At 33.1% G+C, this 26,238-nt stretch overlaps 4 protein-coding genes across 4 annotated transcripts; 2 read left to right on the forward strand and 2 right to left on the reverse strand.

Moving 5' to 3' along the window:
* Positions 1-4,307: 4,307 nt before the first annotated feature.
* On the forward strand, positions 4,308-5,835 carry LOC111299976 (uncharacterized). The gene is made up of 3 exons (XM_022895526.2): positions 4,308-4,930; positions 5,100-5,285; positions 5,405-5,835. Exons 1-3 carry the CDS (start codon positions 4,442-4,444, stop codon positions 5,687-5,689), a joined length of 960 nt encoding a protein of 319 aa, XP_022751261.1. The 5' UTR covers positions 4,308-4,441; the 3' UTR covers positions 5,690-5,835.
* A 2,098-nt stretch (positions 5,836-7,933) lies between these two features.
* On the reverse strand, positions 7,934-9,384 carry LOC111299975 (mitogen-activated protein kinase kinase kinase 20-like). The gene has a single exon (XM_022895525.2). The coding sequence runs from the start codon at positions 9,247-9,249 to the stop codon at positions 8,164-8,166; it is 1,086 nt and encodes a 361-aa protein (XP_022751260.2). The 5' UTR covers positions 9,250-9,384; the 3' UTR covers positions 7,934-8,163.
* Positions 9,385-16,218: 6,834 nt separating this feature from the next.
* Positions 16,219-17,202, reverse strand: LOC111300743 (protein RALF-like 34). The gene has a single exon (XM_022896361.2). It carries the CDS (start codon positions 17,113-17,115, stop codon positions 16,729-16,731), a length of 387 nt encoding a protein of 128 aa, XP_022752096.1. The 5' UTR covers positions 17,116-17,202; the 3' UTR covers positions 16,219-16,728.
* A 3,008-nt stretch (positions 17,203-20,210) lies between these two features.
* LOC111300744 (transcription factor HEC2-like) lies at positions 20,211-21,333 on the forward strand. The gene has a single exon (XM_022896362.2). It carries the CDS (start codon positions 20,444-20,446, stop codon positions 21,230-21,232), a length of 789 nt encoding a protein of 262 aa, XP_022752097.2. The 5' UTR covers positions 20,211-20,443; the 3' UTR covers positions 21,233-21,333.
* Positions 21,334-26,238: the final 4,905 nt, after the last annotated feature.

A 26,238-nucleotide genomic window follows, 5' to 3' on the forward strand; every position in this document is an offset into this window, starting at 1 on the left:
TTGTTGTTCGATCAAATAAGTTTTTGAATTGGATAATGCTAACATTTCACACAATGGCATTGAGCCCTCAATATCTTATTGTTTCCATTGAATTCCTTTTTTAGACTTAGCTTCTTAGTTACAAAAAAAAAAAACAAAAAATCTATAAGATAATATATTAATGTTATCTTTTAAAGTCATGCTTAAAACATAAGATTATTAATATGATATGATGATAATCATTTTATATTATATTTGATTTGTATTTAAAAATAATAATAAAAATTATAAGAAAGATTAATATTTTTTTGGTATATGATTATTCAATCTTTTTCAAGTAGAGAGGATTATTTTTAATCCATAAGATTAAACTTACATGTTTAATTATACTTTCAAAAATTACATCAATAATTTAAATTGTATAAATTTTAAAGAAAGATAATTTTGATAAATAAATAAATTATTCTATCTTAATCCTTATGTACATCAAATATAAAATAAGATAATATTATTTAATTTAATCATATTCATAATATTATTTTATCTTATTCTATCATAATATTATGTACCAAATATGTCATAAAAATAAGTTATTGTGTGAATTAATGAAATTAAATTATGATTCACTTATCTTTCTAGAAAGCATAGAAATTTTCAATAGAAAATTCTTATATTCACCATAGGAGACTTTACCAGTTCCATGTGGTATTTTATTTTTATGTTGCCATTAAGATAATACAATCTTTAACAATTGCGTTCACTTTCAATCTTTCTTTACAGGGCAAAGAAAAAAAAAATTATTTGCTATTTTTTTGCAGTTTTTCGTGAGTGGGTTGATCAAATAAGACCTGTATCCCACTTTTTGGTTTTTATATATACAATTTTGACAAATATATATATATATATATATAAATTTATTTTTAGGATTAGAAGAAACATTATAAAAAGTATTTTATTACATAACTACTATAGTACATGAAAATTGGAATCGTTCAAATTTGACATTTCAAAGTACAAGAATTGACAGTTTCACAAAAAGGAAATTGCTTCATTTTGGTGTTTTTTTTTTTTTTTTTTTTTTTTTTTTTTTCAGATGAAAAAGATCTATTTTGTTGTTTGATCAAATAAGTTTTGAAATTGTATAATGCTAACATTTCACTCAATGTTGCATTGTGCCCTCAATATCTTATCGTTTCCATTGAATTCCTCTTTAGACTTAGCTTCTTGGTGTCAAAAAATACAAAAAAAAAAAAAAAAATCAACCAGGTAACGTGACAGAAGAAGAACTAATAAAACCTTGTAGTGTTTTCTTTTTCCTTTTAAAATTTTGAGCAAAACGCAACCAGTTCTTATTAGGAAAAGCAATCATAATAAGTTAGAACTTGCTATCTTGTTCTGGAATTCTAGATGTTAGAACAAAACCTATTGAGGTGCATTAATTACCATTTCATCAGAGAGAAAGCTTGTTAATGGTGAAATTACTCCGGTAAAAATGACAGACATTATTATTTTCAAAAGCATGTCAAAGGCAAAGTTCGGAGAGTGCTGAAGCTCATCTTGATTTGGTACCAAAAGTTAGCATCAACAGGGGAGGGTTGAAATTTGCAATGCTTACTTTACCTGGTTCGTTCTCCTATTTATTATGTTGTTATCAGATTAATTTCCACATTTATTTATTGCAGTTGGTCCTTCCAAAGAACTCCCCCAGGGAAATCAGTGGAAACCGAACTCATACTTCATCAATTGCCGCGGGCAACTACAACAAAGAAGCTTCATATTTTGGCTATGCCTCAGGGCTCAGGCACAGCCAGAGGCATGGCTCCATGGGCTCCTACTCCTAGCAATGGACAAAGTAGTTTGGAGAAATGGACTAAGGTGTCGCTGTAATTGATCAGGCAATTCAAGATGGAGTGGATATATTGTCCTAATCCTTGGGCTCAAGTGTGATGACTATTTTTTGGAAGATGATCCAATAGCAGTGGCTACTCTTGCTGCTATGGACAAGGGTGTGTTCATAGGAGCAACAGCTGGAAATGATGGGCCTTTGTATTGGACTTTAATCAATGGATCACCATGGATGTTAACAGTGAAAGCTGGTTTTACAGATCGTGAATTTGATAGAATTTTGAGTTCGGAAAATGCAACACCTGAAAACTACGTAAAGCTTCTTGCAATGAACTACACATCTACACAAATTCAAATCTTTGCAAGATCAAGTTAAAACTGCACGAGTCGGTCTCTGGATCTTAATTACCCATCTTGCATAGCTTTCTTTTATGATGAGCATTCAACTTCAAATGAAAAAGTTGTGCAAGAATTTCGAAGGACTGTAACAAATGTAGGCAACACTGAAATGGCTCGCTCATCAAAGCTGACAGGCATGGATGGTATAAAGGCGAGGGTGGAGCCTCAGAAGTTGATATTCAAGCAGAGATATGAGAAGCAAAGCTACAAGCTCAGCCTGTAGGGCCGAAGATTATTGAAGGCAGAAGTTATTTTTGGTTATTTGTTTGGTAGATAATGATGGTAAATACATGAAGAGAAATCCAATAGTGGCCACAATAGCCATAATCTACTTTACTGGTCTACTTGGAAGGCAAAGTCAGACTTTTGTTTGGCCTATTATCCTATATGTATATTATTGAATAAAGAGCGCAAATGGATGTCAACTAAGCTCTCTGGTTTGCAGCTATTATTCTGATGTAGCAGGCTTCCTGCTTCCTTTGGATAAATGAAATTTTAGCTTATCTAAAGAACAAAAAATGATGTCAATTAAGCTGCTTTTCCTACCTTCTTTGTTCTTTTCTATTCCGTTCTCTTTTATTCTGTTTCTTCTTTTTACAGTTTGTCTTCACCATAAAATGAAAGTACATCACAACCCCTACTAGCCTACATGCTAGAACGAGAACTCCTCCCCTGCCCAAAATCAATCCCAAGAAGGTGGTGAAGCCTGGATCAGTTGTAACACCCATGGACAAGATTATGTAAGAATTCCCTGTAGAATGAAATATACTACTAGTATTAGACTTTGAAGCAAACTTAATGATCACAATTCACAAGATCACCTTCTTATAATTGTTTAAATTTTAAACCCATCTATCATTGCCTTCCTTAAAGCTAGAGACACATATTTGGGCCCAAAAGAAGAAATAACTTCCAAAGAAAAGTTATCATTGCAGGACATGAAAAAGCATATGTTGGATCCAATTATTGATTTCAAGGTGAAGGCTGTTCTAAAATATGTGAATTTTTCCAAAAAAACAATTACCAGAACAGAAGCTACGAACACAGATTAAAGGGCTCCAAAAGTGATGAAATTTTTAGTAGTTCACTATTCTCCGACTTAGGCAGATGCTGAGGGTAAGCATATAGTCCAGATATCCAACTGTGGCCACCAGAATCATCCTCTAATCTTTGTTCAATCTATCGAGATTTTGTATGCTTTAACATTTAGATCTTCTGGCTGGGGAAATCAGGCTTTGGTCCCAATATAAGATAGATTGTTATCTAGCATGGTTGGCTGTTACTAGTTTCCTTAAGCATAAGACCCGCAGAGTCCATGCACTTTGGTCCAACCCACCCAATTCAAAGTTTAACAAGCCAGGCGAAAAATCAGGTAGACTTTCTTGGCAAATTGATAATAACTCATCAATTAAAACTTAGGAAATGTGGATTGATTAGTGCCCTCAAGTCAACCTAATTTGCTGTATTGGGCACATGATAAGAGCCTTTCAAGGGACCAACTGACCATCCAGAAAACTTTCACACATAAAATAAATAATGCTTGAATTACTGAATTTGACCTTGATCGAACCCTGAAACTTTTCTTTTCTAAAATGTACTGAGACAGAGCATTGGCCTATAAGGACAATTTATCAAATGATCCCCCTGAAAAGCTACAGGGGAAGCTTTAATTTTTGCTTCATGTAGTTAATCCTCTTGATTTACAATTTAGAATAAAAGATGCATTGAGATTTTGAGGCCCACGCCATATCCTTCGAGGTTGATCTTGTCCCGATCGGTGCTTTCAACACAAAGTTCAATGCTGTTATTTTGATTCACTCACAGTAGACACATGTTAACAGTTTCTTTTGCTGAGATCATATAAAAACTCAGGCTGGAGATCTGCAGTGAAACTACTTGTGAAAAAATAGTTGAAGTTGACAAATATATATGAATACCAAAAAACATTTAACTGGACAACTGCCATTGCTCTGTGTCAAGTACCAGTCCCACCTTCTCCCATTAATTACTTCCACATTATCACATACAGTGACTTCGATAACAATAAACAAACACAATTCCAACGTGCAGACACCAAACGAACGCTCAAAAGATCCTATATATTTAGTAAACATTAATTCAAGTAAACGAATCAATCAAACCCCTTTACTCTCTTGCTCTTTCTTCTCCTTCACTAACTTTCTGTCTTCAACTAAAACAACAGCCCAAGTAGGAGAAAATGTCTGCTCATCTCTCCAAGACAGACTCAGAGGTGAGCAGCCCAACTCAATCTTCACCAGCAAGGTCCACTCGTAGACAAGTCTACTACGTTCAGAGTCCATCAAGGGACTCCCATGATGGTGAAAAGACTACAAACTCATTCCAATCCACCCCGGTGCTCAGCCCCACGGGCTCACCTCCTCACTCTCATTCCAACTCTTCATTAGGCCCTCATTCCTCGCGTGAGTCTTCTTCAACCCGCCTGTCTGGATCCCTCAAACCACATCGAAAACACGAGGGATCTCGCAAAGGTCACAAGCCATGGAAAGAGTTCGATGCCATTGAAGAAGAAGGTTTACTTTATGGTAATGATGGTCCCCAGCATGACCTCCATCGTCGACGTTGCTATTTCCTTGCATTTGTTGTTGGCTTCTTTGTGCTTTTCACCACGTTTTCTTTGATCCTATGGGGTGCTAGTAGACCCCAAAAGCCTAAAATCACCATGAAGGTTAGAACTTTAGATTTTTTTTTTCTTTTCCGTTTCTTTCTCATCATAAAATCCCGGATCATTTCTAGATTTGACATGCATTATCTTTCATATTTTCTTCTTTCTAAAAGGTTTCCTTTAATCTTAGATTACAAAATTGTGAAAAGGTATGCAATGATTTTTGTTGTAGAGCATTTCCTTCAATGAATTTGTGGTTCAAGCTGGTTCGGATTTCTCAGGAGTGGGTACGGAAATGGTGTCAATGAACTGCACGGTGAAGTTCACATATCGCAACACAGCTACATTTTTTGGAGTTCATGTAACATCAACACCCTTAGATCTCTCTTTCTCTCGGCTCACTGTGGCCACTGGATCGGTAAACCAGCCATGAACTAACTCAATATTAAATGTTTTATGCACTTTGTCTTCTTTCCTAGGGAGAGGTTCATTTATTTATTCTTCCTAAGCAAATTATTATATGGTTTTTTTTTGCAGATGCGCAAGTTTTATCAATCAAGAAAGAGCCAAAGAGCATTAACTGTCATGATGAAAGGGAGTCACATTCCCTTGTATGGAGGCGGGGCTAGCTTGGGTAGTCTCAATGGTGCAACGACTCAGCCAGTGCCACTGACACTAAACTTCATGGTTCGTTCTAGGGCTTATGTTTTGGGCCAGTTGGTCAAGCCCAAGTTCCATAAGAGAATTGAATGTTCGGTCACCATGGACCCCAAAAAGATGAATGAGGCTATTTCACTAAAAAACAAATGCATTTACAGCTGATAATTCAACAGAGCTGTACTTTTATCGTTGTTTGATGGCTTGAAATTATTTTGATAGAAAAAATATGGTACAATGAGATAAACGAGAGCGGCCAGGCAAGTTTATACTGAGCAGATTGGACGGTGGAGACTGATTCAGAATTCTCTGGCTCCAATAATAAGGGCATTGGAAATGTAGTACTGGTCGGTGGTTATACTGTTAGGCCCTTTAAGATTTGTTTACACGTGTAAGTTAAACGAGTTTTGGGTAAAACTTTTGATGCTTGATCAAATATTTGGACATTTTGATGAATGCTTTGATTAATCTTTTTTTTTACCTTTCAAAGGGCATCAAGATGTAAAATATAATTACTATCAAGTCCAATAAAGTTAGAATTCAAGTCAAATTTACATTTTCTGCAAGCTGGATTTATCCTTAGTTTGAAGATGTATCAATTTTGAACTCAGATTATATAACACACTAAATCAAGGGGTTGATTTTTTTCTTTTTAATTTAGGCCCGAAATGAGTTGAGTTTGAGATTGACTTTCCACATTTTTTTAATGTGATTGAGCCAATTTACCTTAGGAGAGGGTGGCTTTGAATCCTAACTTGGATATTTCCACCCACTTTCCAAGCAAACCAGAGGGCCTAAGGCCTCCGGTCAACAAGTGGACTGTATGAATTGCTCCATTCTTTTTACATCTGCCTTCGAAACACATGAATGGAGATTGCCTGGAATCAATCCCATCATTCCCTTTTAGCTGGAGTCTGGAGAAGATTCAAATACAACAAGAGGAGAATTAATTCCCTCAAAAACAAGAAACAGCAGCTCAGAAAAGGAGCTGCCGAGAACTTACCAGAATACAGCCAAAATCTGCTTTCATGGTAATTTCAGTTCCTAATTTCCTCAAGTGCACCTGAGGCAGGCAGCTGCCTCCTGGCATGGCATGTGTACATAATAAAACATTTATTTAACATTTTTTCCTGGAATCAATCCCATCATTCATAGGCTTTCAATTCTTTAATCCTTTGCATTCTTCTGTCCAGGAATATATCTATTGATACGGTTGATATATTTTAATATTAAAGATTTGGTTTTTGATGTTGACTTGCTAATCCCTTATTATTACTAATCAATTTGCCTTCTGAAATGAAAGAAAAAGAGTTTGGTGAACATGAATACAAAATGTTTGAAGCAAGTTAGTTAAATCTTGGTCATAAGTGGAAAACAACCCAAAGTCCCACCCAATGATTTCTCCTGCACCGACGAGCTGTTTTACAAAAATGCATTGCTTGGGTTGGGAGTTGGGACAATCTAAACATAGGAATCGGCAGGCCGCAGTCTGCCTATATTCTTTGCTTTTTTAGGTGTTGAGAAATTATTGTTGAAGGAAATTGTTTGTCATTTCCATTTTTTCAATCATAAAATTATAATCAAATTAATGTTTTCATATAAAATTCATTGACGGTGTAATTCTGAATGAAAGGAGATAACAGGAAAAAATAGTACAAAAACATCTCCTTCAATTTATTGTTTATGGTGATACCATACGGCATGCTTGTAAAATTCTAAATTAATGTGGGTCAATCACCAAAAGTTGGAATTCAGTTAGTTGATTTTTATGACTTGAGCTGTCCTTGCCTACTTCCTAAGTCTACCTGGTATTGAGTTTGGACAAAATAAACAGCTTCACAGGAAACACAAGAACAAGTTTCGCACATAAATACATTCACACTGCGGTATGGCTACAGCTTTCATGAAGTTCAATTGATAAAAGATAAAAAAATTTATTATTTGTTAGAATTATTTTAAATGTATTATTTTTAATCATTTATTTTATATTATTTAGTATGATATTTTATTTTTATTTATCTGTCTGTTTTGGATTTTTTCTTACAAGAGAACTACTTTTGAAATTAAGAAATCTAAGTTCGGATTTAATCTGTGCTCAGGGATCGAATCAATGTTAGAATTTGAGAATAAAGCAAACGAATTGGAAGAATGAAAAAGGGTTCAATCTCGAAACGGCGTAATAATCCTTATGGTGGAAATTCATTTTTAGTGGACATTAAAATGAAACATGAATGTGTGAACTCTCTACGTGAGATAAACAGTTGCCGATTGCTGTAATTTTAAAAAATTGATGATTAGGTAAATTTTGATTGAAATTGGAACTTGAACTGAAGCATCCCAACAAATTCTTAACAACTCAGGGTATAATTTTCTCCAAATGCCAAGTTTCAATATTTGTTGGGAAAGGAATTGGAAAATCTTTTATATTCAGACAAAATTAAAAATAAAGAATGGCCTGTACACTCTGCGGCTACCTGAGTAGCCAATCAGAACTCTTCACGAGCAGAATGTCAGTCTTAGAATGTTTTCCTAATCATTTACAATAAAAAATCATCACCAATTGCCACCAAAAAACGAAAACCAATTGGATCAGAGCCGTCAGATTTGATGAAGGCAATTAAACTAACTTTTCTCTTCTTCTACCTCAAGGTGATCCAGCTTCCGGAAACAGACCAATTGGGTGCCTGATCACAAGCCAATTTACGAATCCGATCCAAAGGTGATGAAATGTAACTTGAAAACGAAGAAACGAGGCTTGAATTCTCTTGGAATATTGATTGAGAAGAAGTTGTTGATTCAATTGAAACCCAATCTGGAAAATTGAAAGGACATCTTGGTGATGCTGAAAATTCTTCAAAAGAACATTGAGGAGATGATGATGCTTCTTCTTCGCATCGATTCATTGCAATAGTCTCATCATCACCACCCATAAAAGGATGATCCAGGAGCATCTCAGCAGTCCATCTGTTCTTTGGATCCTTAATAAAACACTTTCCAAGAAAATCTTTTCCTTCCTCAGATAACTCCACAGGAATTTCAGGCAATTCATCACTGACCCCAATTTTAATCAACAAAGCCGCCACGTTTGTTCCTGGTTTGAAATTCCAGGCTGGTTTCCCTGTAAACATCTCAACAATAGCACATCCAAGTGCCCAGATATCCACCGGTGAATCATACTCGTTTTCGTTAACCGACTCTGGTGCGATATTGAGAGGAGTTCCCCTGATTTCCATCCTCCTCTGTTCTTCTCCTTCTCCTTTCCCGTTTCTCTTTGCCAATCCAAAATCAGCTATCTTTACATCTCCATTACCAAAAAAAAGAATATTTTGAAGTTTAATATCACAATGAGCAAACCCTTTGGCATGAATAAAGCGTAGCCCTTTAAGTATCGATCTTGCATATCCTCTAACCTCGGATTCTATCAAGTTTCCACCGCTTTTCTTAACCTGATCAGCCAAGCTTCCTTTGCTAGCGTACTCCAAGAACAAATTATAAAACTTCCCACCGTTCTCAATGTTATAATCACCGCCAAAACAACGGATAATTTGCGGGCAAAAACCAAGTTGATCAAGCACTTCCTTCTCGTTTTTGAGAGAAACAGAGTCGATAGTTTCACAAGACTTGACAGCCATTAAAGGAAATCCTGAAAAGCCTTTTTTAGGCACCACCAAATTGACAGTGCCAAAACTTCCACATCCAATGGTTTCCCCTCGAACCCACTCCATTGGAAACTCCAACTTTCACTCAAGAATTCAAGGTTGTTTTCTCAATTGGGTTTTAGAAGAAATCGAAGGCGTTTTTTTTGCTGATTGTTTCTTTGAGAGAAAGAAAAGGAAGGCAAAAAGAGCAAACACAGGTCGCAGTGCGCTGTGGTGGTGCAAAGTCCTTTTATATATAGAAGTATTTTTTTACACCGGCGTTCAATTTCATTCAATGCTTTGAAATTTCCTATAATTAATGCACGTGATAAAGGATATTTTATTTGCTTTTAGTTCGTTTTAATTTGATTTTCCAAAATTGCATATTAAAAAACAGCTCAGTCGGTCAGTCCCCGTTTTGAAACGTGGTCAATGTGGCCGATCGGTAGAGATTTTTACTCAACGCCCACGCGTATTTAGAATTTTTTTTTATTTTTAATATTACACATTTTCAATTTGACTAAATTACCAATTTTTTTGCTTCCTTTTCCTACTTTTGAGTAGGATTTTTATGGGTTGTTTAACTGTTATAGCATATCATAGTCACGAGATTAAAAAAAATTCTTGATCACCTACTAAACTCGTATTAAAGGAGGATATAGCTGATTAATGAATTTCTATTGAATTCATTTGTTTTTCATTATAATTAATAAAATATCTCTTATTTTTATTTAATTTAATAAAGTTGATTATTTATTTTTATTTAAAAATATACAAAAATATTATCACATAAAATTTTCAACATTCTATATCATTTTTGTATTAAGTTCCTTTTTTTTTTTTTTTTTGCCTAAAGGAAACTCATATTATTGCATAAAACGCCTGATACACGCCTCATAAACTACAGCAAAGTTTAAGACCTTTGTAAAGGAACTCTTCTCACTGCAAACCAACCTACATAAACCATCTATGGAGGAGAAGGTAAACCATCCCTACTTAAGAAATGAACAAGAGAGGATGGCGGCTACGTTAGCCATCTAATTGGGCACGTCAAAACGCTATTTTAATTTCTCTTTACGACATATTTAGAACAATTCTACTTTAATAGCATTATTTATAAAAGATCGAATTGAATCAAATATGATCTAATAAGCACAAAACGTGAAGTTATATATTCTTAACTAGTCTATACAATTAATAATTATGTTAACTTGATACATTCAAAACCAATTTTCTTTTTTTTTTTTGTTATATGAAAAAAAAACATAGTGTAAAGTCATTTAAGGTTCTAATCTTCAAGTGGAAATGATTTAGTTTTACCCTGAAATGGGAGGTTTGGTGATTGTCCCTCTCTCTCTCTCTCTCTCTTTCATTTTTCAAAGAGTAAGGTACACAATTCTATAAATGTCACTTGAAGAAAAAGAAATTTAGTAATTAACCTTTTTGGGGGGTTGCCAAACTATATGAAAAAAAGGGAATTTATGATTCCTTTTTCATTTAATTTGGCAGTGAACCTAATTTCAGTTGATGCAGCTATCTTTAGACATAAAATCTCTGAATGTGTGTCTCATGTGCTATTAACAATGTCCATATCATCTTTGAAACCTAATAGATTTCATTATTTAAAGAAAAATAATATTACACATAATTTGATACTACTTTGAATTTACAACCATCCATGAACATGATGCATGTGAGGGCAAATAATATTGATCCTTTTCTTTTTTAGAGCTTGATATTAAACACCTTGGTTTCCCGAATGTTGCTGGTGTGACCACCTGACTCTGCTCATACAGTGTGGGCAATGGCCTAAACTATTTTAATGTAATCCAATTATCCAAAATCATGTAACTAGCAATTACTTTTGCTCGTCAACAACTGTGTGATTTATTAATAGAATACTAAATTTTTAATTTCAATGATTAAGATTTGAATTCTAACAATTTCAAGTAAAAAAACACCTTTACTCTATTTCTGTATAATTCTTCATTGCATAATTCTTTTAAAACCATTAAAATCAATTCGGTCAAATAATTCATGAAAATGGCATATCAATGTATAAATTTGCATTGTTTTTATAAAAAATTCACAACATACAAACAAAAATTACAATCAAAATCAATTATTATTACATCATATAAAAAATTAACAAGATAAATTAACAATCTTATTATTAAATCAGTATATATCTAGAAAAAATTTTAACATACCAATTGATCAATTTTACATAAAATGAGACGTGAATTTGAAACATATAACTTATTTGGATTTGATTGTCTTGAATTAATTAAACATGTTTGCTTTTAGGGGTCACTTTTCCATTATGATTCTTATAATACACATTTAAATAAAAGATTTTCTATATTTGAGTTATAATATTTTATTGGAACATTCTAGTTATTTGTTTTGCAAGCACAAAAAATTTTATGACTACAATTAACTAGCCATAAAAGTTTTTTTTTGGTTAAAAAATACTAATAATAAAATAAATAAAACAACGAAGGTGCAATGAGACAATTAATATCCCATAACTGTCATGAGAAGGCGTGGGTTTAGATTATCCTCAATCCAGCTGCATGATATAACATTAGCTAAGCTTTCAAAAAATTCAGATCAATTTGGCCAACTTGTTTTAAACCAAAGTTTGTGTGCATACCAGCTCATCAAATCAGTAGCATTCACTTCGAATCCAGTTCTTCTCTGCACAAAGAAAGAGACAAGAAAGAAGAGGTCTGTCACGTTTTCGGTCTGCAAACCTTAGCCATCACATGTTGGCTGCACGTTCTATACCCCTGAAGAAATTATATCACTTACTCCACCCTGTCTGTTTAGCCCTTCCTTCCTCTCCCTTTGCGTTGCTTTGCTTCCTTCACAATTCATGTTTTTTGTTCTACTTCTACTTTGCATTGCTTTACAGGATTTTTTTTTTAATATAATCAACGTATCTTCAAGTTTTGTCCAAATCTTTTGTTTTTAGGTGATCAAACTTGAAAGGCATGCATGCAGACAATTTGTGTACCAGAAAGAAAGTGTCTTATCATTACTCCCAGTGAATGAATGGAACGAAAGTGAGGGATCAAGGCTTTGCTCAGTGTGTGATTTGCAAGTTATTCAACTGAAAAAGGGAAAATCACGTCAACATCTATAAAATATATGCAATAAAAACAAAGGTTGCAAGAAAAAGATGGCCAAATTTTGGCCTCTATCAGTCGCTATAGTTTTTTCTTTGTATGAAATGTTGGGAGGGTAGATGGGTGTGATTTACTCATTAGGTACATAGGTAGGAGAACGCTCAAACTAAAGCATTTTCCTTCTTTCCGCTAGAGCTCACGTTTTTGGAATTGTTAATTTTTTGATAGGAAGCGTACAAGTTACATGAAAGTGATACGTTATAATATTTCGACCAAAAAAAAAAAAAAAAGAAAGTTATACTATATATTATCTCCATTTCTTATATTTGCTAATCATCAAAAAGGGCTCATCTGAAAATATTAAAAGATTGGGTAATAGTGATTATTTTAGATTTATATGATTTCATGTGAACTTCATGAAATTGAAATCATATCCTCCTTTGTTAATAAATAAGTAGTATTTATTAAATGTTTTTCCACGTGATAGCTGTCAATTATTTATAATGCACATATGTACTTAGACGTTTAATGCATGGGAAATTTTAATTATTGGTTAATTTGTTTTAATTATAGTGTTTTGTTATTTTTATGTATGAAATTCAATAGGATAAATTAATTAAGACTCATAAGATGAATTTAAATATTAAATTATGTATTAAATTTTAATATAATATAAAATTAATTATATATTAAATTATTAAAATATTTTTGTCATTAATATATAAAATTAAACATGACATTTTATTAAAAATAATAAAAATTAAATAATTTATGTTTTTAAAATAAAAAATATTTAATCTTCGACGCAACTAGAACTGCATGCTAATTTATTAATAATCTAAATCCAAAAAATTTTGACGCGCCGTCAAAATGTCAATTTTCGTGGAAGAAACGGAAGAAAAATACTGAAATATTGGGATTTTGTCGGTTCTCGGATTAGGCCATAACGCACGTGAGCCAGAGTTACTCCGAACCGTGGCTGAAGTGGACGGTGCTACCGCGTCTAATCAATTTATTGCGTAAAAAATATGAGCCTCGACTGTCCATAAAGATGGATTATATATAGCTCACCAGCAAAGCAACAAAAACAAATTGCACCATGCAATGCACCAAGCGCGGTTTTGAGTGTTCCATTGAATATGCAGCCTCTTTTAATGGGGACCCCCCCACCTGACCCATCTGACCTCTTGCAAATGCAACCCTCAAGGTTCATGGGGCCAGGGGGCAGCCACAGCCAGGCAGCCCTGTTTGATTTTGAACCTCTGGGATTAGCCTCCGGTAGTTTTTGCTCCATTTATAATTGCCAAATTTGTTTACATTTGGCTGTACTATAATTATTTGGTTTTTAATTTTTTTAGTTAATCTTTTTGGGTAGATTGTGAAAATGGGACCCAAATTGATCTTAATCTTGTTTGTATCATCTTTTGGACCTACATAAGTTAATTTGATCCACCAATCATGGGGAATTTTCCTACAATATTTTTTCCTTCTATAAACTATTGAACTCTCTTCGGTACTTGAACAGGCCAAATGTTTGAGAAAAGACTATTCACATGAGCGAAAGAACAAGACAGGTTATGTATAGATTAGGCTTTGGTCAAAACTCAAATGGTTCACCTCTTGAAACTTATTTATTTAGATTATTGATGAGATTAATTTTGATAAAATTAAAAATAATAATTATTATAATTATAATTATAATTATAATTAAAAATTATTATAATTATAATTTAAAAAAATTTATGTTGAATAAATTTTATTAAAATTAATATTTAAATTTAATTAATAATATGATAAATTTAACAATATAGTAAATGATGAAATTTAAACCCCACTTAAAAAATTTATAATTAAAAAAATTTATTAAAACTACAATTAAAAAAATTATAAAAAAATTTATATTAAATAAATTTCATTAAAATTAATATTTAAATTTAATTGTTCAATTCCACTATAACCGCACTACAACCGATGAAATCCAAACCCTCACTAAAAAGATTTAGATAAGTAAAATTTCAAAAGTGCACTTTTTTGGCAAGTGACATTAATTTAATAATTATACTTTCACCATTTATGTTTACGTTTTGTTCACACCATTCGTTAGAGCGTCCACTAAAGTTAAGGCGTTGAAGTAAATTATAATTGATATAAAGGTAGTCGATGTGGGAATTTGCTGCAAATATATTATAATCCTAACGGGTAGTCAGGTATAATGTAATCTTTACCTCAGCAATTACTTATAGGGACAATAAAAAAAGGACACGAAATGTGGTTTCAACTTGTTAGGTACAAAAAGAAAGTTGTCAAGTTGATATCAATCCACCCACCAGGGTTAGCTGTTCTTTTGATTGAAAGACAGTACAACAACGGGACTGCAACTCTCCAACTTTGAGTCACTTTGACCAATTGATTTTGAATCAGCTCTAATCATTCCGGTAAAGAATCAGGAAATAATCAAGCTTAGATTTGGACTCAAATCTCTTGATTGTGTTTTAGATTTGTAAGGAGTTTGGAAAAGGGTTTTTCACTGTTCATCCACTAAGCGCAAATCTAGCGTGATATGACTTTTGGCGATGGAAAGTGCAATACAAATAAATGTATTTGGCCAAGTTTGGCATCCAAAGTTAAAACTTTGGGTGATGACAAGTGTAATATTTATTGATGGACACTAAGATTTCATCATATCTTGTAATAATTGACACATTAGTCTAATTATGTCAGGCAGATTAGGAATTTTACAACTGGGGATTTTGACAGAGATTTCATATCTCAATGAGGTTACATGGTTCCTACTGCTCAAATTCTGTCAAGCCATGGTTGCTCCCAACTCCTATAATTGCTCCATATATTATGCCGCGGTTTCATTTAGCAATCGTCTGCCGACGATATGCCAAAATAAACACTTTTGAGCTACCAATTTGTATCCTAAAACACTTGTTCCTGGTTAAGATCTCTTATAGAACAGGCCCAATGTAGCCCAGCCTAAATTATAAACAGATGAAGCCTCCAATATGTGTCCTACTCCACGAGTTGGCCTGGGCTCATTCTTACTTAGTGGATTGAAAAACAAAAGATTATATACAGACATGACTTGAAATCCAGTGCATTTTGCACGAGGTTGATGCTAACCGACCAAGAAATTAAATCTTCGCTGGTTAAGAATTTCAATACTTGATTTAGAAAATCACCATTGATGATGAAATAAGATGCTTGGTTGTCGTATGACAGGATAAAACACAAATAAACACTTTCAACTTTACTATTTCTTTCAATGAAGGAAAACCAAAAAACGTATTTCTTCTTCTTTAGCAAAATTTAAACCCTTGTACCAATTCCCAACCCCTTCATGATCCATCCATGTTAAGGATGACATTTACCCGAGCAGATTTCGACCTCATCTTATTACTTAGAGTTATTTTTTTTAAATTAAATTTCAAATCAAATCAATAATAATAATAATAAATTTAAGATTTGATCAAATTTTAGGTAAATTATATATACATTTATAAAAAAATAGTTGTAATTAATTTTTTAATTATATAGATTATATTTATATTAAAAATAATATTTTATACTTAAAAATAATATTTTATTAATTTCAGATAAAATCATTTTATATAATATCAAATCGAATTAAATATAAAATAATTTTTAAAAAATTATATCAAATCAAATTTGAATATTAAAAGTATAAAATTGGATTAAGAACACAAAAACCCAGCGTCCCGTTGCAATTCCTAATCCATGTCCACGGCTGCCTGTTAAATTTGTCTCATAAATGAATGTATAGTAAGTTGCTGAAAAGTAGCTGGACAACATCGGCTAGTTATTAGGTTTGATATTGAAGACTGGGAAAGTTTTTCGTCTTTTTCGTTTCTTCTACAATCTTTAGCCCACCCAACCAATCTACCACATAATCAAATAACCAAAGCAAAGCTTAATTTAATTGATGGAATTAGCCTAGTCTACATAAAGATGTGGGAACTGGCAGTCCAAATACATTGACAAATGGTTATGACAAATCAATCCAAGTTAATCATAATGTTATCATAACCAAAACCAAACTCACAATTAACCAAAAGCTCAAATAGTAGTATGTAATTGCATCATCCAAATCTTCTACAATGATCTCAGCCCAATTAAAGTCCCTTTAACAAAAAACCTTGTACGAGCTGACACTTGACAAAGATCTCAGAGGGTTCTTCAAGTCTTCAAGCATTTACATGTAAGTTCATGAGATCACATATATAATGAAGGGATAGCTCTACAATAGCTCAACCATTGAAAAAAAAAAAAGAAAAATAAACACCCAAAACTCTAAAACTCTTGATATTTTAGCTAATAACACTCAAATCTTCCACAATTAATACAAAGCCAAAATTTACTCTTCTCCAATAGAAAAGAAAAACCCAGTTCAAAGCCTAAATTAATAACCTCATCGCCTGCAGCGAGTGATCCTGGAACAACCCCTAGTGTAAGGATGGACAGGGCCATGAGCGTTGAAACAGTTGTGAGTATAATAAGACCTGCCTGACCTTGGTGGACATGGGATTCTGTTAGCATAAAGCGCCCCGTACGAAATGTAATACCTCATTCTGTTCCAGTACAAGGATCTACGACTATACCCACTTTCCTCTTCATCATCTATCTCCTCATTGTCGTTTAAGTTACTGTAAAGCGACATTGAAAGTGGCCATTCTAAAGCATCTCTCATCAGCTCCAAGCTTGTCTCTTCAACTTGAGCTTCAACTTTTGAGCTTGAAAGGACAACGTAAGTGATGAAAAGGAGAAAAAGAAGCTTGTTGAGAAGTGAAGAAGCCATTGTTTACTGTCAAGTTGCAAAGATGGGGGGCTTGTTGAAGTCTGAAGAAGGGTGCTGTAATGAAAGTAGTACTGGTTTGGTAAAAGGGACAGTGGGGTCACGGGAGCAGAGATGTGTTTGGGTTACAGCTGTGCTGCATCAATCATCATTTAACGCGTGCCTCGGTTCTTGGCCTCATCAAAAAGGACTTGCCATCTTCTGTGTTGGAATTCACGGTTTTAGATTGGTTTAAGCCGTTTGATTTAGGATTTGTGTGGATCCATCCTAAGTGGCTCAATCAAGTTCGTTGAAGTGTGATGAGTTAAGTATATGGGTATATACCGGAGTGGCGAATGATAGGAGACATTGTGTACATGCGAGGGATGGGATGATGATGAAGGACGCGGCTGGCCGCTGGCTCCTGGCTGGACGGGGTGGGATTGGATTGGGCCGCTTGATTCCCTTTTGAATTTTTTTTTTTCAGGGGCATAGCCAGAGGAAAAAGGGGGAGGAAATCTTGAAATCAGGATTTTTATGTTCTTATAAAATTTTTTTAACTATTAGATTAAGAGGTGGAAGACGATTCCCTTTTGAATTTTAATTATGGTACTAATGTTGCAATTTAGAGAGATATATCCTTATTGATAGAAAATCAATCTTCTACAGATTATGTTATTATTTGAAGAACTTTTAAAATGTAGGTTATATATTGGAATTAGTTAGAAAGGAAAAAAAAGAAAGCAAACTCAAAATTTTAATTGCATTGCCTTAAATTTTAGTAGGCCAGATCATGTCTATATCAAAGTGATTAATGATATATTTTATTCAAGCTATTTAAGTCTTCCATCTTTTATAAGCTTGGTTGATTAAGCCCTTGGATTCTGTTATAAAATTGGACAGTAAGTTCATCAAATGAAAATGTCTTCTTCATTTATGTATATCAGCACCATAACATTCACATAAGAAATTCATGAATCATTACACAGACAGCAAGACTATCTCCTCTGTTTTTGTGGTCCATTTTTCATATATCTTTCTTTATCTAGATTTCTCTTCATTATGCAAAGAATGGTTAGCTATCAGATAAAGAAAACCCTCAAAAACTAGCGATTTGACTCCAATTTCAGTTGGATAAACCGACTGGTCGACCCAAAAGGGTTATCCTTCCAATTGAACTATAGCGACAGTTCAGAGTTGTTTGGAGCTGATATTAAATCTTGACCTAGAGTTTTCAATAAATTAAGTTGGACCGCCAGGGCCTGAATTGGCACTTTGGCAGAGTAGAAAGGACCAGCATTTATGAATGGATCACTGTTTTTTTAGTGCTTGTGGGAAACTAGAAATTTGGAGTCACTGACCTGGCTCCATCATTGAAGCGCATACGGTCCTAACATGAAGATAGGCCAACTTATTTTCTCTGTCAAGTTTCAAAGTTCAAAATTCTCTTTGTGTCGCCTACGTTTCTATGAATGCATGAAAAAAAGGGTTCTCTCAAGTTTTACTGATAAACTGAATGACAAAAGCTTGACAATCTGAAAAGGTTGAATTCCCATTGCGACTTTTGTTTTGTTCATTTCCGAAACCTGTAAAAAAGAAGAGATCCATCCATGGTGTAGATTGGAGAATACCAGTGAAAAGAAAAACCAGGGAAGATTCGTGAGGAAATGGGACTACTTTTTGAGCAATGTAATTATCTGCTCTGTTAGTTCTCTTGAATAACAAGATGTAATCAAAATACTGTTTTTCTACTAGAATCATTTTTATGGGTGCTCTTCTTTTGTTCTTTCACTCTAATTTGGTTCCCTGGCCTGGGGGGCAGGAGATAGGGGAAGTTTAATGATATACTGATGCAGAATATTTAAATATTGTTTTTGAATTGCTAGAAAAATCTTGAATCTCAGACCCCATGTGCACTTCAAATGTGCTTGTCATGGTCCTTATTACAGCATCATTTTCAAAATACAGTGAGTTTCGTTTCTTGTTGTTAACTTGCAAGAAAAAATTTCACAGAATGGTTTTTGTATTTTTGCTCCAATATTGATGTTTCTTAATAGTTTTTCCCTGCAATTTTCACAGCATAATTGAGTATCCTAGCCTGTTGGAAGCAATCTTGTTAGCTATTTTTCATGTCATCTCAGACAAACTTCATTCGTATTGAAATCAATCAAATATATTGCCCTTTCTGTGGCATTTTTTTTTCTATATACAAGTTCATGAAAACTGAAAAGCAGCCTCACGAATGCAGCTGTCAGTTTAATTACTAGGCGTTAGAAACAAAGAAAAATTTTCACCCGAAAGCAGCCTATGCATACTTGTAGTGGAGGTCTGCATCACCGTCACCTTCTAATCCACCTTGAAAAGCGTGCCGAGGAAAACAGTGATGAGAGAGAAAAGAGAGAGACCAAAACTGTATCCACTGCAAATACATATATACCATCACCTCCTTAGGAATTAGGATATTGCCCAAGCTAGAATAATCAGTTAAGTCAGGAAGTAAAGTTCCAAATTGAATATTGATTGACCCCTTAACACCACCTCACAGCTGCTATTTAACTGTGATCATCAAAGTGTTTCCCCACAGTTACCGGAATCTTTATCAGGCACTGGAGTCCGCTAAGGGGTTGCCCTTCTGACAAATCTCATCTGACTGCGGGGTTTCAATAAGGTCGTCTTTCAGCAAAGTAAAATAAAAAATTTAAGGCAGAGCAGTCAGAGTAAGCACTTTGAGTACTCCTAGCCGCAGTCAGTCCATAAAAATGAAGTGGTTCATGCACCTTATTTGAACAATTCCTTAAATCCAAGCCATCCAATCTGTGGGCCTAAACGCGTGACCAATCGATCTTTTACACGTGTTGGTTTGAACTTTTCAGTTAGTTGGTGTTCCTGGTCACTAGATCGGATGGTTGATAGGATCAGTTAATAGAGTTAGCCCCACATAATGGGCGGTCACTATCAGAGATCACATATGCAATCATAAATGAGTTTTGGGGAGGGGACTTTCCTATCGGCTTTGCATGAAATTTTTAGAAATTTGGTCACAAGTTTTTTTTTTTGGTTTCAATTTGGTCACAAGTTGCTCTATAATTCCCTTCCACTTCCTTGCTTGATATCGGTGGTACTTTTTAATACACTTTTCATCTCTCCTTAACTCTCTGCACATATCACTGACTAAAACCCAAATTCTATAAAAGCTATCTTCAGCTACTCTCAGCTCCCCCATCCCCCTGCCATTCAGTCTTTCAGAATTATCAATTCCGACTTCCCCATCTCTCTTTCTCTCAACGCACGCACGCGCGCACTGAATTCAAGGAGTAAAGGGGAAGAGTTAGTGTAGTTTGGGTGAGATTCAATGGATGTTCACACGATCAAATCCTCAACAGAAAATCACGTGGATATGATGACAATGATGATGCAAATGGAAAAGCTTCCTGAATTCTGTGAGCCTTTCCAGAGCTCTTCCACATTGCCTGAAATCCACTTCTCCGATGGGACATCGAGCTCCACCATCCTACCCAAACCACCCATTTACCCACACCCAAATGTTTCTTCACTTAATACATTGATGACCCTGCCTTCCACTTTATCATTCATTGGCAATAACCCAGTTCTAGAACCCATGACTCCATCTCTCCAACCCAACAATATGGCCACTGGCAACAAGTTCAAATATCCAACTTCTTTCAACAATTTAAATTCATATCCTTCTTCAGTAGATAAGAAAACCTCCATGGCAGCAATGAGGGAGATGATTTTCCGTATAGCAGCAATGCAGCCTATTCATATAGACCCAGAATCCATTAAGCCTCCAAAAAGAAGGAACGTTAAGATCTCCAGGGATCCCCAGAGCGTGGCCGCCAGGCATAGAAGAGAAAGGATAAGTGAGCGGATAAGGATTCTTCAAAGACTTGTTCCAGGAGGCACCAAAATGGACACAGCTTCAATGTTAGACGAGGCCATTCACTATGTCAAATTCTTGAAGAGACAGGTGCAATCTTTGGAACAAGCTGCCATTAACAGGCCAATGGGTGTTGGGTTTCCAAGTGCAACAATGGCTAATGTGGGCTACTCCTCTTTTGTGAAAGCTTGCCAGCCATCTAACCATCATCAAGTTGTAGGCAATATGCAGATGCTTAGATAGGAGATAAAATTTAGAATTTAGTTGGTTCTTTAATGGGTAGTCGTGATGTTTTTGTTTACTTGTAAAGTGTGAATTTTACTTGTTCTTAATGTGCAACAGATAATTTCATTGCATGCTTTCATTATCTCTTATTAAACTTTTGAATATTCCTTTATATTTCTATTCTAAGAAAGACTTTTACATGAAATTTTATAAATGAGGTTGGTGAAATTTTTTATTAAAAATGATTAAATAAAATTTAAAATAAAAAATCAAAATCAATAGATTAAAAGAACTCATCACATAAATTAATCATGCAAAATTTTAAAAAATTTTAATAATTTTTGATACATTTATTAAATTGACATTTTTAGTAAAAATATTGATAAAATTTTTACCATTAAATAAATATCGATTAAATTTAAATTATAAATAATATTTTAATAAATTTTTTAGATATTATTGATTTTTACATCCAACACAATCAGTCTATCAATTTAAATTTTTTATTAAAGTTTTTATTAAATAATTAAAAAAAAAAACTTTATAAATTTCACCTAAATTACTTTATATAAGTTTTGTCCCTCTATTGTTACCACCCAATGTGCCAGTAATCGTTACCCATCCAACCCAAAAAAAAAAAAAAAAACCATGCTATTCAAACTTTAATCAGCAAAACACATGAAATAATGGAAAGATGAGATTTTTTTTTGGTGAAGATAAGTAGCATTTAATTTCCTTTCAAATGGACTATTTCCCTTTCCATACATGCATGGAAATTTCCTTTCATTTTGCGTGGTACCTAGGCTAGCTCACAGCTTATATCTAACCATCATATTCTCTGACATGATATTGAAGTATATGTGACAAAAATGAACGTTATAATAGATTGATATTTGGTGGTCCATGCCAATTTTGATTTTCTTGCAATTACACTTCAATTTTTCATTGGATTCGCTTAGATCAAATTTGTTTTAAAAAATATATTCGTCCCAAATATCTTCTATACATACCAAAAACAGTAACTAAACCAGTATTTTCTATTGTTTGTATATGATGATGATGACGATGATGATAATATAATAATAATTTTTTCATTACTACTATATATACTCGCTGGTTATAGTTGCCGAGCATAGTAAATTGATAATGGTCATTGTCTCGAATTGAGAGCATGATGATCATCATCTCTGATATTGCTGGCGCTATGCATTTTTGTAAACCAAAATATGTTCATTATTTATCGACTAGAATTCACCATATATTTCGCCTCTACAATACTGTATACATATATATATATATATGTATATTACTCATACCTTACAAATATTGTTTTATTTGCATGTATTTATATTTCTTAAATAAATGCCTCATTTGAAAAAAAAAAATTTCTTTAATTATGGTTACTCACTTTTTTTCTCCTTTTTAATATCAATGGTGATTTTGGAAAGAATATTTATAATCAATGAAAGTTAAAATAATTTTTAAATTTTTTAAATTTTGTACAAAATGAAAATCAGACGCAATATATAAAATGGATGAAGTAACACATTCTTAATTGACCACCGGTTAACTACTTTTCTCATACACATTCCATGAAGGAGTGCAAGTGGGGTTTAATTGCAAGGAGGTCGGCCAAATAAGTTTGGTTTGTAGAGTAGAGACTAGTAGAGAGTGTGATGCAATAATGAGCTTATTCTTGCCTCTTTTTTAGGCATGGTACAATGTGATAAAATGATATAAAAATGATACGAATAAAATATAAGAAGATAATATGATTTAATATTTTATTAAAAATCATAAATAAATTTAATAAAATTAAAAAATATATATTTCATGTTTTAGCATCAATATAAATTATGATACGTAATTTTTATATAAAATATGATACGAATATAATATTTTATATGATATAAATACATAAATTACCTAATTTACTCTTTTTACATTCTTTAATTTAAGAAAAAACGATGGAGGGAAGGCTCCTCACTTGCTATGAATAATTTCGCCACCAAATACAAAGGATGAAGTGCTATATATCTCCAACCTTTTCATTTAAAAGGTTTCATAATCTTCTTTGTACATAAGTGCTATATATTAAATGAAGGGAAGGTGGGAGGTAGGTTGCCTCCCAAGGCAGGGTCGAGTAGTGTTAGTGTTCATGTCTCAAGGGTCATGCCTCACTAATAAAGCCACATCCCCCTCCATCTAACTTAATGAATTACATATAGTGGACATTTAGAAGAATAGTTAAAGAAATATTTTAAAAAAGAGAATTAAAAATAAATGAAATGGTCAAACCTTATCTCATCAAGTAGACCCATGTGAGATATCCCACTCAGGCCCCAACATCCCCACACAAAGGCTTTGATTATTCGAGAGTGTAAGTATTTAGGACATTTTCCTAGATCGATCAAACCGGGCAATGTTCATTGCATCCTCCCTCTCTGACACATTCTATCTTCTGATCTATTGTTTCATACAATCCATTTTATCCATCTACCTCTTTTTCCTTTTACGATAAGTTCTCAGATGTTCTTTCTGACAGGATAAAAGGGTATATATTCATGGAATTTCATTTTCTATATCTGCTCTTTCCTGCAAGGTTTAATTAAATATTTATATAGGCACAACTGACAGATTTATTGGTATCTCTAGCTATATTCGTTTTCTTTCCGTCCACTAGGGCTCTATTTGGAAGCTCGATTGAAACGATTTCATTACATCGAATGATGAGTTTTATGATTGAATATTTTTCATTTATAGCTTTTTTCTATTCATTTATTGAATTATTCAATAAAAAATAACTAAGGTTTTTATATTTAGTACAAGATTCAAACAAGGATAAAATTCAAATTTACCATTGAGTATCCCATTAGAGACACTTATTAGGGCCTAAGTCTTATACTTTTTCATTTAAGAAAAAATATGGTATATATAATATTTAGATGTGTTTTAATTCCCAAAATATCATTGGAACTTATAAGAGACATTTATATATGAATGAGAGCTTCCTTTAAATTAACAACAATGAATCATTTGGCAAGTTATATATTTATGAACTTCATAGGAAGATAAAATTAAATAATGGCATAAAGATAGAGGTCCAAGCAATTTAATTTTGGGAGTTGAGGCTATAATGAAAAAATGGTGATAGAAACATCCAAAGCTTTCAATTGTAAGTATATGCAAAATGGTGAACAAAAGAAAAGCAAGAAAGCAACTTGGGTTGTCCCTAATACAGAGATCGCAGTTTACCTGAATTGCATTTATGGATGGGAATCTTAAGATGAATTCATTGCAACCCAAAGCCAGACATATGAGATCAGGTAGACCAATTCTGGATCAAGATATTAATCCTTTCACTCCACCGCTAATGTATTGTAGCAGGCCTTGACAGGAACATGCAGCACAGGGTTGTGCTTGATTTTCTCGAGCCTTAGTGGCAGTATAGGTCTCTGGGGCGACTAGATTGATCGTCAGATCGATTGATTTTTGTTAGAAATAAACACGCTTTAAAATTTAACCCAGTTGTTTTATGCTTTTCTTCAACAGCTGCTGCAAAACTGAGGTTTGTTTAATGCAATGATATAATTCCTAGGTTGCCTATAGATGACCTGCAACTTCCCTATACAACCGCCTTGTGACATGCATGCCTTTGCTTCAACGGCTGCTACAAGAGGCAGGTGAATGATCTTTCTTCAAACATAAATTAGCATTTGAATCATACAAATTAAGAGCGAAACTGAGATTTGCGGGGATTTTGGTTTTTCTTTTTTGGGTTGCAAAAACTTGATGAAGAATCACACAAGACTATATTTTGATGTGTTGGGATTAATGATTAAAATCTCATTACAGGTTTATCTAAAACTAGTTAGATATTACCTAATAAATAAAAAGATTTACAAAAATAGAATTTTAAGAGAGAGAATTCTTGATAGACAGACTAGTATGATTATAAATAGATAAAATTTTTATAAAGTTAAATATGAGAAAAATATATAAAAGAGTTATAGAGTTTATTGGGTAGATATAGAACTACTAGAGATTAATATTTTTATTGTTATATATATTTGAATGCTTGTAAGTGGACTAAAGGAGACCAAAAAAGTTCATATAAAATGATGATTGCTTTTGTTTAGGTGGATTAGAGAAGATTAAGATATTCAATATATGTATGAGTGCACATGAGTATATATTTATTTAGGTTAAAAATACTTCATAAGATTAGGGGAAATTAAGAGGACCTAGGGATATTGATTGTTGAGTGTTGATTAATATAAAATATATGTTTGTAATTCTCTACAACTAGTGGATCTTTTTCTTTTCATCCGTAGATGTAAGTCAATTAAACTAGATTAGATTAAATTGTTATCTTTTATGTAATTAATTGATCGTTTAATTATGTTTCGATTGACTTTATTGTTTACTTGATTGGAGCCTTTTAGCCTAACACAATAGTAGAATGGATTCGGAGGTTTCAACACAACTATACTAGACAAGAATTATGGTGTAATCAAGCCAAATAATCGATATAGTTAGAAGTTCGAACTCAAGTTCGACTCTAAATTTGCAGTTTGAAACTAGGTTCTAGCTCAATTAAGTTTTAATTTTCAAACTCGAACTCAATTTGAAATAAAAATTGAGTTGTTTAAATTCGCTCGATTAAATTCATTTAATAAAAATGAGTTCGATTTTTATACTCGATTTAAAATTTGATTATGTGTTTGAACTCAAATTCAAGCTCGAATTGATATATATATATATATAAGCATAAAATAGTAAATTTTAAATTAAAATAATAAAAATATATTAAAATTTAAAAATTTAATTAAGTTAACGAAATGTTCGAATCGAATATTAAGATGTTCGAATTTGATAAATTTTATAAATTGAGCTATTCGAACTCAAATTAATAATGATTGAGTTAAATTCAAATTTTATTCAAATTGAACATATATAACTTACTAATATTGATATATAATTTATGAGTATTAATATATTATTTATATTAGAATAGATAGCTA

The sequence above is a fragment of the Durio zibethinus genome, chromosome 18 (assembly GCF_047325235.1).
Source record: "Durio zibethinus cultivar Kanyao isolate XHJ-2024 chromosome 18, ASM4732523v1, whole genome shotgun sequence".
Classification (NCBI taxonomy): domain Eukaryota; kingdom Viridiplantae; phylum Streptophyta; class Magnoliopsida; order Malvales; family Malvaceae; genus Durio; species Durio zibethinus.

Bases quoted from the DNA above. Each gene is read 5' to 3' on its own strand.
- LOC111300744 (XM_022896362.2), top strand. From the start codon at position 20,444: ATGGATGTTCACACGATCAAATCCTCAACAGAAAATCACGTGGATATG.
- LOC111299976 (XM_022895526.2), top strand. From the start codon at position 4,442: ATGTCTGCTCATCTCTCCAAGACAGACTCAGAGGTGAGCAGCCCAACT. The intron at 4,931-5,099 runs GTTAGAACTTTA...TTTTTGTTGTAG, and splicing joins AGCCTAAAATCACCATGAAG to AGCATTTCCTTCAATGAATT. The intron at 5,286-5,404 runs GTAAACCAGCCA...TTTTTTTTGCAG, and splicing joins TCACTGTGGCCACTGGATCG to ATGCGCAAGTTTTATCAATC.
- LOC111300743 (XM_022896361.2), bottom strand. From the start codon at position 17,115: ATGGCTTCTTCACTTCTCAACAAGCTTCTTTTTCTCCTTTTCATCACT.
- LOC111299975 (XM_022895525.2), bottom strand. From the start codon at position 9,249: ATGGAGTGGGTTCGAGGGGAAACCATTGGATGTGGAAGTTTTGGCACT.